The sequence below is a fragment of the Callorhinus ursinus genome, unplaced genomic scaffold (assembly GCF_003265705.2).
Source record: "Callorhinus ursinus isolate GAN/ISIS: 27379988/994484 unplaced genomic scaffold, GSC_fseal_2.0 scaffold1, whole genome shotgun sequence".
Taxonomy (NCBI): domain Eukaryota; kingdom Metazoa; phylum Chordata; class Mammalia; order Carnivora; family Otariidae; genus Callorhinus; species Callorhinus ursinus.
In genome coordinates this window covers 84,400,887-84,413,934 of record NW_027397063.1, presented here as the reverse complement: position 1 = coordinate 84,413,934, position 13,048 = coordinate 84,400,887, and the positions used below count along the sequence as shown (strand labels likewise).

At 44.2% G+C, this 13,048-nt stretch overlaps 1 protein-coding gene and 1 pseudogene across 4 annotated transcripts in view; one reads left to right on the top strand and one right to left on the bottom strand.

The window, feature by feature from the left end:
* The window catches only part of TNIK (TRAF2 and NCK interacting kinase), a 380,604-nt gene extending 376,849 nt beyond the window's left edge, over positions 1-3,755 (bottom strand). For 3 of the 4 annotated variants that reach the window (XM_073897348.1, XM_073897355.1, XM_025878953.2), the window contains exon 1: positions 3,339-3,755. In XM_073897348.1, the coding sequence (XP_073753449.1) occupies positions 3,339-3,395 (57 nt within the window). In that variant the 5' untranslated portion in view covers positions 3,396-3,755. The remainder of the gene's footprint in view (positions 1-3,338) is intronic. The other variant, XM_025878962.2, reaches the window with a different exon arrangement.
* Positions 1-13,048, top strand: part of LOC112829405 (small nuclear ribonucleoprotein G pseudogene) — a 108,904-nt pseudogene that overhangs the window by 27,631 nt on the left and 68,225 nt on the right.

The following is a 13,048-nucleotide window of genomic DNA, read 5'->3' as shown; positions in this document are numbered from 1 at the left end:
CTGCCATTTTTTTGTGCTCAGGCAGAAAATGTGTTATTGATTTCTGATTCAGCCACAGACAGTGTGACTTAGAGAAAAGAACACAGAAGAGAAATCAGGAAACCTAGATTCTCTCCAAACCACCCTTTTCGCCTCCCTCACCTGCACGCCAGGGGAGACAGGGCTGTGTGACCTTGGACAATGACTACAACTCTCTGGGCTTCAGCTTAGTATTAAATGAAAGGAGTGGCTAAGGGTTCTCCAATTCTCTTCCAGCTCTAAATCTATGAAATGATGCCCCTCCCCCAACACTTAGTTTATCACCAGAGCTCTAAAAATCAGGACTAATAAAAATGGATTCATTTCATCTCTTTTCTAACCAAAGAAGATCCTATTTTATCTTACTTTCTAAAACCATCCAAATCTTGCATAATTTAAATGATCAGTGCTGTCCCTGGTTGCTCTGGTTTAAATTATGCATTGTTGCTATTTGGGGAAAATTTAGACTGGGTCCAGTCTGGGATCACTGGCTGAGAACAATAAGCCCCCAAAGTGAGAAGGATAAAGGCCTCTCCAGACAAGATCTGCTTTTAATGCATTGAGCTCAGGGTTTACAAAAAGAGCATTGATTGTGTACATTAAAGAGCCACGGAAACAGCAAGGGACTGGTTAAGGCTGCAGCAAATTCTCCTAGATGCCACTGACCTTGGCTGCATTTCAGGGGTCAGGCATTCCCCAGGAGGTTCTCGGCAGGCAGGCTTTCCTGAGGGGTTAGGCACAAATGAGACCTCTCATCTAGGGAAACACACCTCTCCTAATTTGGGAAGACAGAGAGACATTATCTGCCCTCTGGTTTGTAGAGATCACCTAGGTGGCCTTGGACTCAACAGCCGGCCTGCACACCTCACCCCCTACAAGACTGGTCATACCCCGGCCCCAGCATCCGGGATGCATTTGTCTCCACATCTGCATTTAAGTCGTCCAGCCAGCAGTTCCCATCTCTAGAGCTGGCCTTAGCCCTCCCTCTTTACACACCTCCTGCAGGCAGAAATACAGAGGCAAAGCACTAAGCCCAGGCCACAAAGAGCAATTTCAGTGAAGCCGGCAAAGATATCTTTTCAAAATACAGGTCTCTTTTTTTTTAAAGATTTTATTTATTTATTTATTTCACAGAGAGAGGGAACACAAGCGGGGGGAGTGGGAGAGGGAGAAGCAGGCTTCCCGCGGAGCAGGGAGCCCAACGCGGGCCTCAATTCCAGGACCCCAGGATCATGACAGAGCACAGGCCTCCCGTGTGTGAATCACACTCCAGGAAGGCTGGTGAGCCCTCGTGGTTGCTCACAAGCCTGAAGGCTCTGTGCTCCGTATCTCAGAAAACCTTCCCCAGGAAAAAGTCCACAAGGGACACCTTTGACCAAGCCCGACTTAAAAATCACATCGGAGCACTTTCCATTAAAGGAGCAATGTCGAAATTCTAGCTCAGGAAAACCACAAGCCTTGCCCATTGTTCAGACTCCTTCCCCCTACCCCCCCACCCCACCCCCTCCTGGGCTTTGCCACTTTCCTCTACCCTGAAGTCTGGGCCATCCATCCACCTGATTAACCCACTGGCAGCAACTCCCAGCGCAGAAAGTAGAGCAAATGAACACACACAGTCTATAAAGCAGGAAACCACAGACTTAGCCAAAGCACCCACCCTGTTACCAACCCCCACCCCCAGCTGCCCAGGGGGCAGCGGGGTTACAGCTTATTGTAATATCACATGAATGAGCTTTTGCTGCCCAACTATCAAAAAAGCCATTTCAAATGGCATCTATGTTCCTTCTCCACCCCTAGGCTGCCTTGCAGAAACCTCACCTCTTGGAAGGACTAAGGAGAAGAGCAGAAGTTAAAAAGAGAGACGATTAATGAGACTAAAGAAAAAGTACCACTTTGACGATAAAGGTAGCTCTTTAAAATAGCCGTGGAAAATGAGGCAGTGTCAGGAGAAGTAAGGAAGATTCAGGTCTATAATCCCAAGATTTAGCATCGGTCTAACAATGTATGCCCCAGGAGGGCGTGTGAACTTCCAAGCTTCACCCATCCTGCGTGTCTGTGTTGAGAGCCATCATCAATTCGGTCTCACCGACCCTCCATGCTTCAAGTATATATGTGGTTGCTTTTTTTTTTTTTTTAATTTTATTCTTGGTTCAGGAGAGGAAGAAGCCATCCTTAAATTGGTATCCAATCCTTCTCAAACCTCCGCTGCTGCCGCCACCCCCACCCCTCACCCTCTTTTCGGCAGGCAGCATCTAATTAAAATGGCAAAAAAGCTCTGCCCCCTTCCCCGAAAGAGTGTGTTGGGAGTCGGGGGTGGGGGTGGGGAGTCGTCGAGGCTACACTGGGATTCCTGGTATTCTGATCTCACAACAACAGCAAAATGGATTCTATAGCAGTGATGTCTTAGTCAATACAATGAAAAGGCGTCTGAGGCAATTCACGTGAAGGTAAACGCAAACCAGTGGGGCTGGAGGGAAGTAGATGCTCTCTACAAAGGACTGGCCACAGACACAGGGCGAACACGAACACACACGCGCGCGCACACACACACACACACACACTCACGGGAGTTCCGGTCTGCCTGGGGAAAAGCAGAGAATACATCCTTTCACCTGCTTAAGTTCAGCCATAAAACTGAAATGTCAGAGGCACCAAGTCAGAAAGCACAGGCAGGGCTAAGTTAAACCATAAATAAAGGTGAGCGGCAGACTGCCATAGAAAAGAGCGCTGAGAGGGAGTCCGGGCGCGGAAGGCGGAGAGGGGGTAGAGGAGGCAGTTGCCATCTACAAGACCAGCATTGCAATAGCCGCCCCCTTGGAGCGGCAGTTTTAGCGTCGTGGGGACAGTCAGGCTCACAATGTCATCTTGCAGGTAGCTGGAAAAAGTGAGTGGCCAGTGCCTTTATTCACGCTGCGGTTATCCTTTTTGCAAAAAGGGACGGTGGGGTCTCGCGCCTTGGCACGAGATGACCGTCCGGGGCGTGTGTGCACACCACACACACACACACACACACACACACACACACACACACCAGGAACATTTCATTTTAATGCTCTTACACTGGTGTAAGATGAAACTGGCATAAGCTCCACTGGTTCTCGGGGGAACCTTGGCCACAACCGAAGGAGGACACGTACCGCACAGCCCTTGCGTGGAGGCTTAGCCAAGAGCACCTCAGCAGACCCCGAATCAAAACGAGAAGCCAGGTTCGCTCCGCGTCGCATTCGCCTCTACCCACCAGTCCCGGCCCCAGTTCACGCACCGAGCCCATTCACCCCGACCCAAACCACTGGAAAGAAATCAGAAAACGTTCTGCTCACCCTCAGAGCTGAGAGATCGATTTCATCCAGGCTGCGAGCCGGGGAGTCGCTCGCCATGTCTACTTCTTCGCGGGAGAAATGGTCCAAAACCACCCTGAAGCTTCTCCCTTGGAAATTCCACCTTGGTCTATCTCACTCGCGTCCTCATGCGGGTGTCGCGCCAGAGGCCCCGGGCCCAGCCTCCCCCGCCCACCCCGGCCCCACAGCACCCGATCCCGATCCTCCGCTCTTCGGTCCTACGGGTCCGGGAGCCCAACCTGCGCGGATCTCCAAGCCCGGAGCCGCGGTGCGTGTGGGCTGCGCGCCCTGCTCAGCTAAGGGCGCTGGGGCTGCGTGGGTGTATTTAAATGGGACATGCTTCTTTGCTTGTGCGTGGATGGCGGCTGCATTGGCTGTTATAATGAGACACATCAACTCCTCCACTCTGCCGGGGAGGGGGGGTGGGGGGGTGGAGAACCACACAGAACTGTCTATCACCGCTTCCTGGGAGGAGTAAAGAAGGGGGGGGGAAGGCGGAGGAGGCGTGGTCTCCGACTGGGGAGAGGCCGCGCTTCCTGACCCGGTCCCTCTGCACCAGCCTGGATGGGGGAGGGGCGCGCACCCTTTCCGCCCAGGCTTTTGCAGGCTAATCTGGCTGGATGTGAAAAGCTGTTCCTGAACCCTGCCGCGCTTATCGTAGGGGCAAAGGGGCTTTATTTTTTGTGTGTCCGGTTCGTGCACTGCAACACAATGGCTCTCAGTCGCATCACGGGGGGTTTCGGCAGGGTTCACTGCTCTAGCGCTGACAAATCCAGAGGGGTTAAAAAAAAAAAGAGTGGGCCTCCCTCCCCCATTAATTATTTGTGGGGCTGGAGTAACACGGGCTGGTGCAACCGGTGCATATAAGGACTTGTGTGCAGGGAAGGGGATCCGCCTCCAGGCGCGGAACGAATGGGGGAGAAGCGCACTAGCACCCTGCGCTCCAGCAGTTTGCTTCGGCTGCGGGGTCTGTCCGCCAGCGACCCCGGGATCCCGGAAGGCGGGTCTCGAGGGCCGGTTACTCGCCAGTCAGGGGCCTGAGAAGGCTTGCCAGAAGCGGGAAGACGGAGATCTGAGTTCCCTGTTGGCACCGCCACACCCAGGACCTGCCCGTACCGCAATTCCCCCCACGGAAACGACCGAATTGAAACGAGAAGCTTTTTCTCTGGGTGCAAGAGCTTGAATGCTTCAGGTAACTCCAAAGGCAACACCGGGTAAGGAGCACACGCCGCCTCCCAACCCTGCGTTTCCCTTTCAGGCAGCATTTCCGCCGCTGACCTACTCAGACTGATGGAGAAAGTTTGGCTGGTGGGTAAGATGTAACATACAAAATGCACGGCGTGAGAGCGATCTCACTCCACCCGCTTTCTCATTTAAAGGCTGAACGTTTACAGTGGTAAACATGACATTCCGTAATCAAAAATATGAAGTCACTTCCCCCAGCCCCCCCGTACAGCCCTTCCCCTCTGGCTTTGGCCACGCGAAATACATAGGAAGAAACGCTAAAATTGAACTTTTCCCCAAATACAGCAGTAGTTTTGAAAGCATTATCTGCACCTCTGTTAATATGAGAATTTACATCTGGCCAAGTGCAGTGGGGACTTTTGAATCCTGTGGTGTGAAATGTCAGTTTCAAAATAAGACTTCTGAATGAATGAACGGAAGTCAATGCAGTTAGTTCATCATGACTGCAGACAAACTGGAAGACTTTTTAAACAGCATTCGCTATGCGCTGTGTTTTTGTTGCTGTTGTTAATACTATTGTACTTATTTATATGCACTGGGGAACATGAAACTGGAAAATTGTTCCAACATCTCAATGGCCACACAGTTGTTTAGGAGATTTTGCCCTTAAAACGTCAAACGTTTAAATGTGTTATATTCAGAACGCTCGATTTGATCTCTCATTTTCTAATGAAGTCATCCAGCTTAAGATAAGTAAGGTGCAGTAAACCACCAAGTAATGTAGAAATGACATTTAAAAAAAAAAACTGTCATTTCCCATCATGGTACTTCCCATCATGGTCCTTATTTTTTCCTTCTCTGTCCCTTTTTTACCCTTAATCTACATGACCAGGTAATGTATTGTCTCAGCGTTGAAAGAAATCATTAAGATCAGGTATTTAGATCTATGAACGTAACTATTTTTAAAACTCCAAACATGAAAAATGAGATAAACATTTTTTTCATGGACAATCTTCGTTTTATACCCCAGATTTTATCTGAAACATCTTTTCTTCCCACCTTAATAAGCTGTTCAGGCCATGATGATGCTGTGATACTGGCACTAAATTCTACCCTTGGATTTAGAATTTGAAGACTATATGTTCAATACAATGATGGGTACTAGTGGGGGAGGGCTTCGTAGAGGCTGACTGGATGAGCAGAATCAAGCGGAGGCAGGGGGTTAGGGGGGCGGTGATGGATCAGGAAATACCATATAAGGAGAGATTACAGTAACCGAGGCACCTTCAGCTAGGAAGGGAAGGAGCAAACTCCAAGCTGTTCGTGCCCAAGGTGAGCTAATAGTGGTGACTGGGCTAAGAGAAGTAAAGGTCAGCTTCTCATGTCTCATTAAGGAACTCGAACATTATCCTTGAGGTCAAGTGTGTATCAAATTTCAGCCATTTCAATAGAAACTCCTCTCATTTTTTGTCATGTCTGTGTACCCCCATCCTATTATCTACTTAATATTTTTCTTTAAATCAACACTTTTCTTTTTTTCTTACTTAATTTAAAAGGAAACAAGGGTGCCTGGGCGTCTCAGTTGGTTGGGTATCTGACTCTTGGTTTTGGCTCAGGTCATGATCTCAGAGTAATGAGATGAGCCCCACATGGGGCTCAGCACTGGGTGTGGAGCCTGCTTAAGATTCTCTCTCCCAGTCTCTCCCTCTCCTCTGTCCCTTCACCCCCTCCCCGCCCACTGGCACGGATGTGCCCCCTCTCTCAAGTCAATAAATCAATAAATCACTACTATAAATGGAAAGGTAGCAACACTTGCTAAAAAATAGAAGGAAACCATCAAAATAAATATAATGGGAAATAAAGCAATATTATTTAATTTTAGCTATGGCTGCCTGCTCCAGGCATCTAGCCTGAGGCCTGCTATTCCTTTGTTAAAAGAGAACTTAGCAAATGCCAGAAAAGGCATTCAAAATTTGACCAAAGTGAGATTTTTCTCTTGGTGTCATCTGAAGGATTCAAAGAATTTATATCATTTATGTACAATTTGAAATCCTGTAAAACAGTACAATATGCTGTTTATGTCTATAAACATGTCTATGTTTATGAAACATCATGTATAAGAAGCATGGACACAGGCAGGAAGGACACAGATCAGCTTCAGGATAGTGAGGAGGGTGCACGAGGGATCTGATGAGAAGGTACAAAGGAGGCTCCAACAATGGTATCTAATTTAAAAAAAAAAAAATCTTAAGCAAATATTGCTAAATGTTTGGAATTCTGAAATCTGGATGTATGGTTCCTAGTTAGTATTTATTGTATTGTTCTCTGTATCTTTCTGTATATTTGAAATATTTTTCTATTTTAAAAATATTTATAAAAAGGAGAGAATCCCAAAGGGGGTTCAGTTCCCTCTATTAGAGTCAATGTTATTTCATGTCACATCCATCCTCCAACTAAAATAAACACTGTGGAAATCAGTAACACAGCTTGTAAAGCTTCTAAAAGCACACTCTGTATACCTTCTAGCCCCACAAATCCCTAGATATAACAGGAAATGTATTTTAAAAAATTCATTAGCATTCTGGAAGACAAAAAGGGGAGCATCAGTGGTCCAGCAATTCAGAGGACTTCCTGGATTAGATAAAGCAGGTAGGATTTGATTGCCAGTAGATGTGTAAACCAAAACTGTACAGTGTGGGACCAGGGTGAGAGCTGGGGAGGCTTCCAGCTCAGAGGCAACGGCTACAAGGGGCAGACACTTTCATCACGGTAAGCAACTAAAGAATGGCATTAATCCATTCATTCCATAAATACATAAATCATTTACTCTGTGTGAGGCACAATAGTAGGTCCTGGAGATTTGCTTTCACAGAGGCAAATAATCAAACTGTAAATAAATGATCCATAACTAAGATTACGTTAGATGGTGACAAATGATAGAACCAAAATCAAGCAGGATAATGAAAATCAGCGGGTGGACATGTCCACCCCCAACCCTGACAGATGCTCTCTCTGTAAGTATGGGTGCTTGGGTCAAGGAGAAAGGGTATTATCCCAAGGGCTGCTGACCAGTTGCCAGGAGAAAGGAGACCACATACACATGCACACGCATGTGCACAGACACACACAGAAGGTAAACTACCTATATCCCCTGCCATGCAGGACATTCTGTGCTGCCCCCCTTCACACCACAGTCAGCAAAGCAAGCACTCAGAATTAGAATTGGCACCACAGGGGTTCCTGGATGGCTCAGGAGGTTAAGCACCCACTCTTGATTTTCACTCAGGTCATGATCTCAGGGTCATGGGATCCAGCCTTGAGTCGTGCTCCCCACTGAGTGGGGAGTCTACTTGGGGATTCTCTCTCCCTCTCCTTCTGCCCCTCCCCCGCTCATTCTCTCTCTCTCTCTCTCTCTCTCTCTCTCTCTCTCCAATAAATAAATAAATAAAATCTTTTAGAGCCAACACCATAGATAGGCAAATGAGATTTTCAAACAATCCACCAATTGTTCCTAAAAAGCTATTACTATGAAAAAAAGGAACCAACTACAATCAACAAACAGACTGAATACCCAAAGTTATTGTTCATAGGGCAAAAAGAGATTTTATAACATATATACATATATATTATCCTCAAAAAAATAATACAGGCTCTTACATTCATAAAATAACCAAGTTATTATGAAAACAAACTGGTTAGATGAATAATTAATATATTTATTGAAATTTTTTAAATGAATGTATAGGGGCGCCTGGGTGGCTCAATCGGTTGAGCATCTGCCTTTGGTTCAGGTCATAATCCCAGGGTCCTGGGATTGAGTCCCATGATGGGCTCCCTGCTCAGCAGGGAAGCCTGCTTCTCCCTCTCCTTCTGCCCCTCCCCCATTCGTGCTCTCTCTCTCTCTCTCTCTCTCTCTCTCTCTCTCAAATAAATAATCTACAAATAAAATAAATGTATAGATTGAACAATAATTAAGTAATACTATGCCACAGATACTCCTCCAAGCATTCATGCATTAACATATTTAATCTTTATTATCTTCTAAAGTAGGCAATAATATTAGCATACTCATTTTACATATGAGTAAACTGAAGACTTGAAAGTTTAATTAACTTACTCAAGGCAACACAGTAATAAATGACTGAACCAGGATTTGAACTCAGGCTTTTAATCACCATGCTATACTGACTCAAGCTGAACTGAAAGGTGAATTAGTAAGCTAGAAGATTGGGCCCAGTTTTATCCCAAATTGCAGAAGAAAGGATAGATAAAGCAATGAGCAAAAATTTAAGTAATATGGAGAATAAATCAAAGTTCCAACATTCATCTGATATCCATCTAGAGAATGGATAGAAAGGAATACTCAAAGAAATAATAGAAAAATGTATCTTCAGGACGCCTAGGTGGCTCAGATGGTTAAGCATCTGCCTTCAGCTCAGGTCATGATCTCAGGGTCCTGGTTTTGAGTCCCACATCAGGCTCTCTGCTCAGTGGGGAGTCTGCTTCTCCCTCTCATTCTCCCTTTGTGTTCTCCCTCTCTCTTTCTCTCTCTCTTTCTCTCTCTCAAATAAATAAATAAAATCTTTTAAAAAAGGGAAAAAGAAAAGAAAATTTATCTTCAGGCTAAAAGCTCCCATTTAGTGCATAAGTAAAAAATACCACCTTGAACACATCATGATGGAATTTCAGAGCATTAAGGATAAGGAAATTCTAACCAGTTCACCTATTTTTCATCAGCAACAATGGATGCTGGGACAAATCAATCTAACATATGGCATAATGGGATAATGAGACAAAGTATTCTAATGTAGAATTCTCTACCCAACTAAATTAGCATTTAAGAAAGTACAAAATAATCACATATTTTCAGAGACCTAGGGATTCAAATGGTTGGTTATTTCGTAAATTATTATTGGAAAATGTATTCTGCCAAAGAGAAAAGTGAATCCAAGAAGAAAACGTGTGACATTGAAAAGACAATGGGAAGCAAAGATAGCGAACCCTGTGTATGACTCATACAAAGTCATTCTCTTTCTTCCTTACTAGCAAAACTCTGATTTTGAGAATTTATCCTCCATGTATTTAAAGAATATGAGCTCTTCCTAGTACCAGAGGGAGACAACATTAACTGGTCTAAAATCATCATATAATTTTCTATTCTTTGTCCTAATGATTGCTTTAGGCACAGACATATCTTGCAACACTGACTTAAGGGAAGTGAAGAGAAGTCTGGTAGGGGGTTATAAAAACGGTTTTCCTCTTTGAAAACTGAAAAAAGAAAAGGGACCAAAGAGAAGAGAAGAGGGCCAGGAACAGCTTTCTGCCTGTGGTAATCATTCTCCAAGATGGCTTCCAACAAGCCTTACCTCCTGGTATTTACACCCTTGTGTAGGGCCCTCTAACATAGAATAGAGGACTGCCAAACCTGGGTAATAAGAGGCATTTCAGCTTTTACCTTGTTCTCTTGCTTCCCAACTCGAATGCCAGGGTTCTCAACCTCAACACTATTGACACTTTGGGTCTGATAACTCTTGTTGTAGGGGGCTACCCTGTACAGTGTAGGATGTTTAACAGCATTCCTGGTCTCTACCCACTAGCTGCCAATAACACCTTCCCAGTTATGACAACCCAAAATATCTCCAGACATTGCTAGATGTCCCCTGGCAGGCAAGATCATTCCCAGTTGAAAACCACTGCCGTAAGGGGAGCCAATCATCACATCCTGTGGACGTTTCATGCAGCCTGCCAGCCTTGTGAGTGAGCTGCCTTGAGATGGATGTTCCAGCCCAGTCGAACCTTCAGATGACTGTGATTCCAGCTGGCTCTGACTGCAATTTCGTGAGAGACCGTGAGCTACGACAGTTCAGTCAAGCTGCTGCCAAATCCCTGACCCACAGAAACCGTGAGAGATCATATATTTTACTGTTCTTTTAAGCCACTTGATTTGTTACACAGTAATAGGTAACAAATACATTGTCTTCAGATATGGGTGTGTACGGAAATAATTGCTAGAGCTATAGCAGCCATCTTCCTGCCAGGTCAGGATGAGCTTGGGAACGAAAGCAAAAGATGAAAGGTATTAGATCCTTCATGACATCATTAAATCAGTCACTAAGTTAACTAATCCAGGAACAAGATGACTGACCTTCTATTAATGGGACATAATAAGTCTTTCTCAATTTGTTTAAGCCACCTTTAGTTGGGTATTCTGTTATTTGTAACCAAACACTTCTTGTTACAGAAAATAAAAATTAAAACTTTTCATTGTCTTTATCATTGCTGATTTATAAAGTAAAAATGAAATAATGATAACCTATAACTAAAATCATCTTATCATGAAGGTAAAAGGAAGGGAGAGAGAGAAAAGCATGAGAAGATTTTTATCTTATTTGGAGATGTATTTACATACAGAAAAATGTAAGTCAATTATGCATGATTGATATAAGGGTCACCACACAGGCAAATATAAACTGGATGTTTAAGAGGCACCTGGGTGGCTCAGTCAGTTAAGCATCTGCCTTCAGCTCAGGTCATGATCCCAGGGTCCTGGGATCAAGTCCCGCATCTGGCTCTCTATTCAGTGGGGAGTCTGCCTCTCCCTCTTCCTCTGCTCCTCCCCCTCCAGCTCATGCTCACTCTTTTTCTCTCTCTTAAATAAATAAATAAGATCTTAAAAAAAAAAAGCCAGTAAATCAGATATTTAAGTTACAAACTAGTTGAGTGGGAACAAAAATAGAACAAGGACAGCTTGACAAATTTAATAAAATGAAGAAGAAAGAAAATATAAACCATTGAGATTGAATAGTGTAAAGGATGTGTTTTTAGAGTGGCAGGCCTACTCACTATCCATTCTGCTTTTGTATACTATGATAGGTAGACTGATAGCCCCCCAAAGATGTCTATATTCCAGTCCCCAGAACCTAAAAATATGTTATCTTAGATGGCAAGAGGAACTTTGCAGATGTGATTAAGTTAAGGAATTTAAGATGAGAAGATTATCCTAAATATCAAGGTGAGCCCAGTGTAATAACAAGGGTGCCTAAAAGTGAAAGGAGGCAAAAAAGGAGTCAGAGGAAGATGTGCCATGGAAGAAAGGCACAGAGAAATGCAACATTACTGCCTTTGAAAATGAAGGAAGGGCCCATAAGCCAAGGAATGCAGACACCTGTAGACGCTGTAAAGGCAAAAAAAAAAAAACAGATTCTCCCCTAGAGCCTCCAGAAAGGGATGCAGCCTTGCTGGCACCTTAATTTTAGCTCTGTGTGACCCATTTTGGATTTCTGACCAGTAGACTGTAAGATAATAAATTTGTGTTGCTTAAAGCCACTAAGTTTGTGGTAATTTGTCACAACAGCGATAAAAAACTAGTAAGACTTACTGTATCCATATTTCCTTTTGAATGATTGTCTCCCTGTGGTTATATATTACTGAGGCTAGTTCCCAGGTTTTCTGCCCATTGGTAGCCAAAGGTTGAGTGAGTATCTGAAATCAGAACTGAGGCAGCTCCCTGCACTGAAACCTAGACCATAAGAAGAATGAAAATGATTAGCGGTCATTTATTCCATTTGTGGTACCCTACCCATAGGTATTTACCAGAGTCCACTTCTCCTTCCTATTTCTCAGAAGTTGCCTTGCTTCCTGCCCATTTTTAAGCTTGGTTCTCTGTGCTAGTTATCTATTGCTGTGTAACAAACCACCTCAAAACTTAATGAATAAAACAACAATTAATCTCTTTAGCTCACAAATCTGTAATCTGGCCAGGGTTTGGTAGGGAAGACTCATGTGCTCCACAAACCATCAGCTAGGGCTGGAGGACCCACTTCCAAAACGACTCACTCACTGACCTAGTAAATTCGGTGCTGGCTACCTTGCTGAGTGTTCAGCCAAAGCTGATGGCTGGAAACTTTAGTTCCTCTCCAGATCAGTCTCTCCATGGGGTGTTGGGTCTTCTTGACATGGTGGCTGAATTTCAAGAACAAGCATTCCATGAAAACCAGATAAAAGTTGTATCACCTTTTATGACCTAGCCTCAAAAGTCATGTGACTTTAATTCTGCCATTGTCACAAATCTACCTAGATTCAAGAGGAAGACACATATTTCCCATCTTTTGATGTGAGGAGTGTCCAAGTCACATTAAAGAAGAACATGTGGGATGGAAGTTGTTGCAAGTATTTTTGGAAACTAAGACCTACTGCTTGCTTCCAGCCTTACTATTAGTTTTCCGTAATCAATATTTTTGTCTTTTGTTCATGTTAACCAGAGTTGGTTTCTGTTGTTGTTTGCAACCAAAGAGTAATGTAGCAGGCATAAGCACAAACATATCAGACTAAGTATAAATATTTAAGTTTCCTTATTAAAAGACAGAAGCTCTTAGAATAGGTGAAAGCAAAGCAAAACAAGCACAGTAAACTAAGAATACACATGCTTTCCAAATCTGCCATAGGAAATTAATAAAATTTGACAAGGCCTCAAGGTAAAGTTTGATACTTTCCAAAAGGCAGCAATC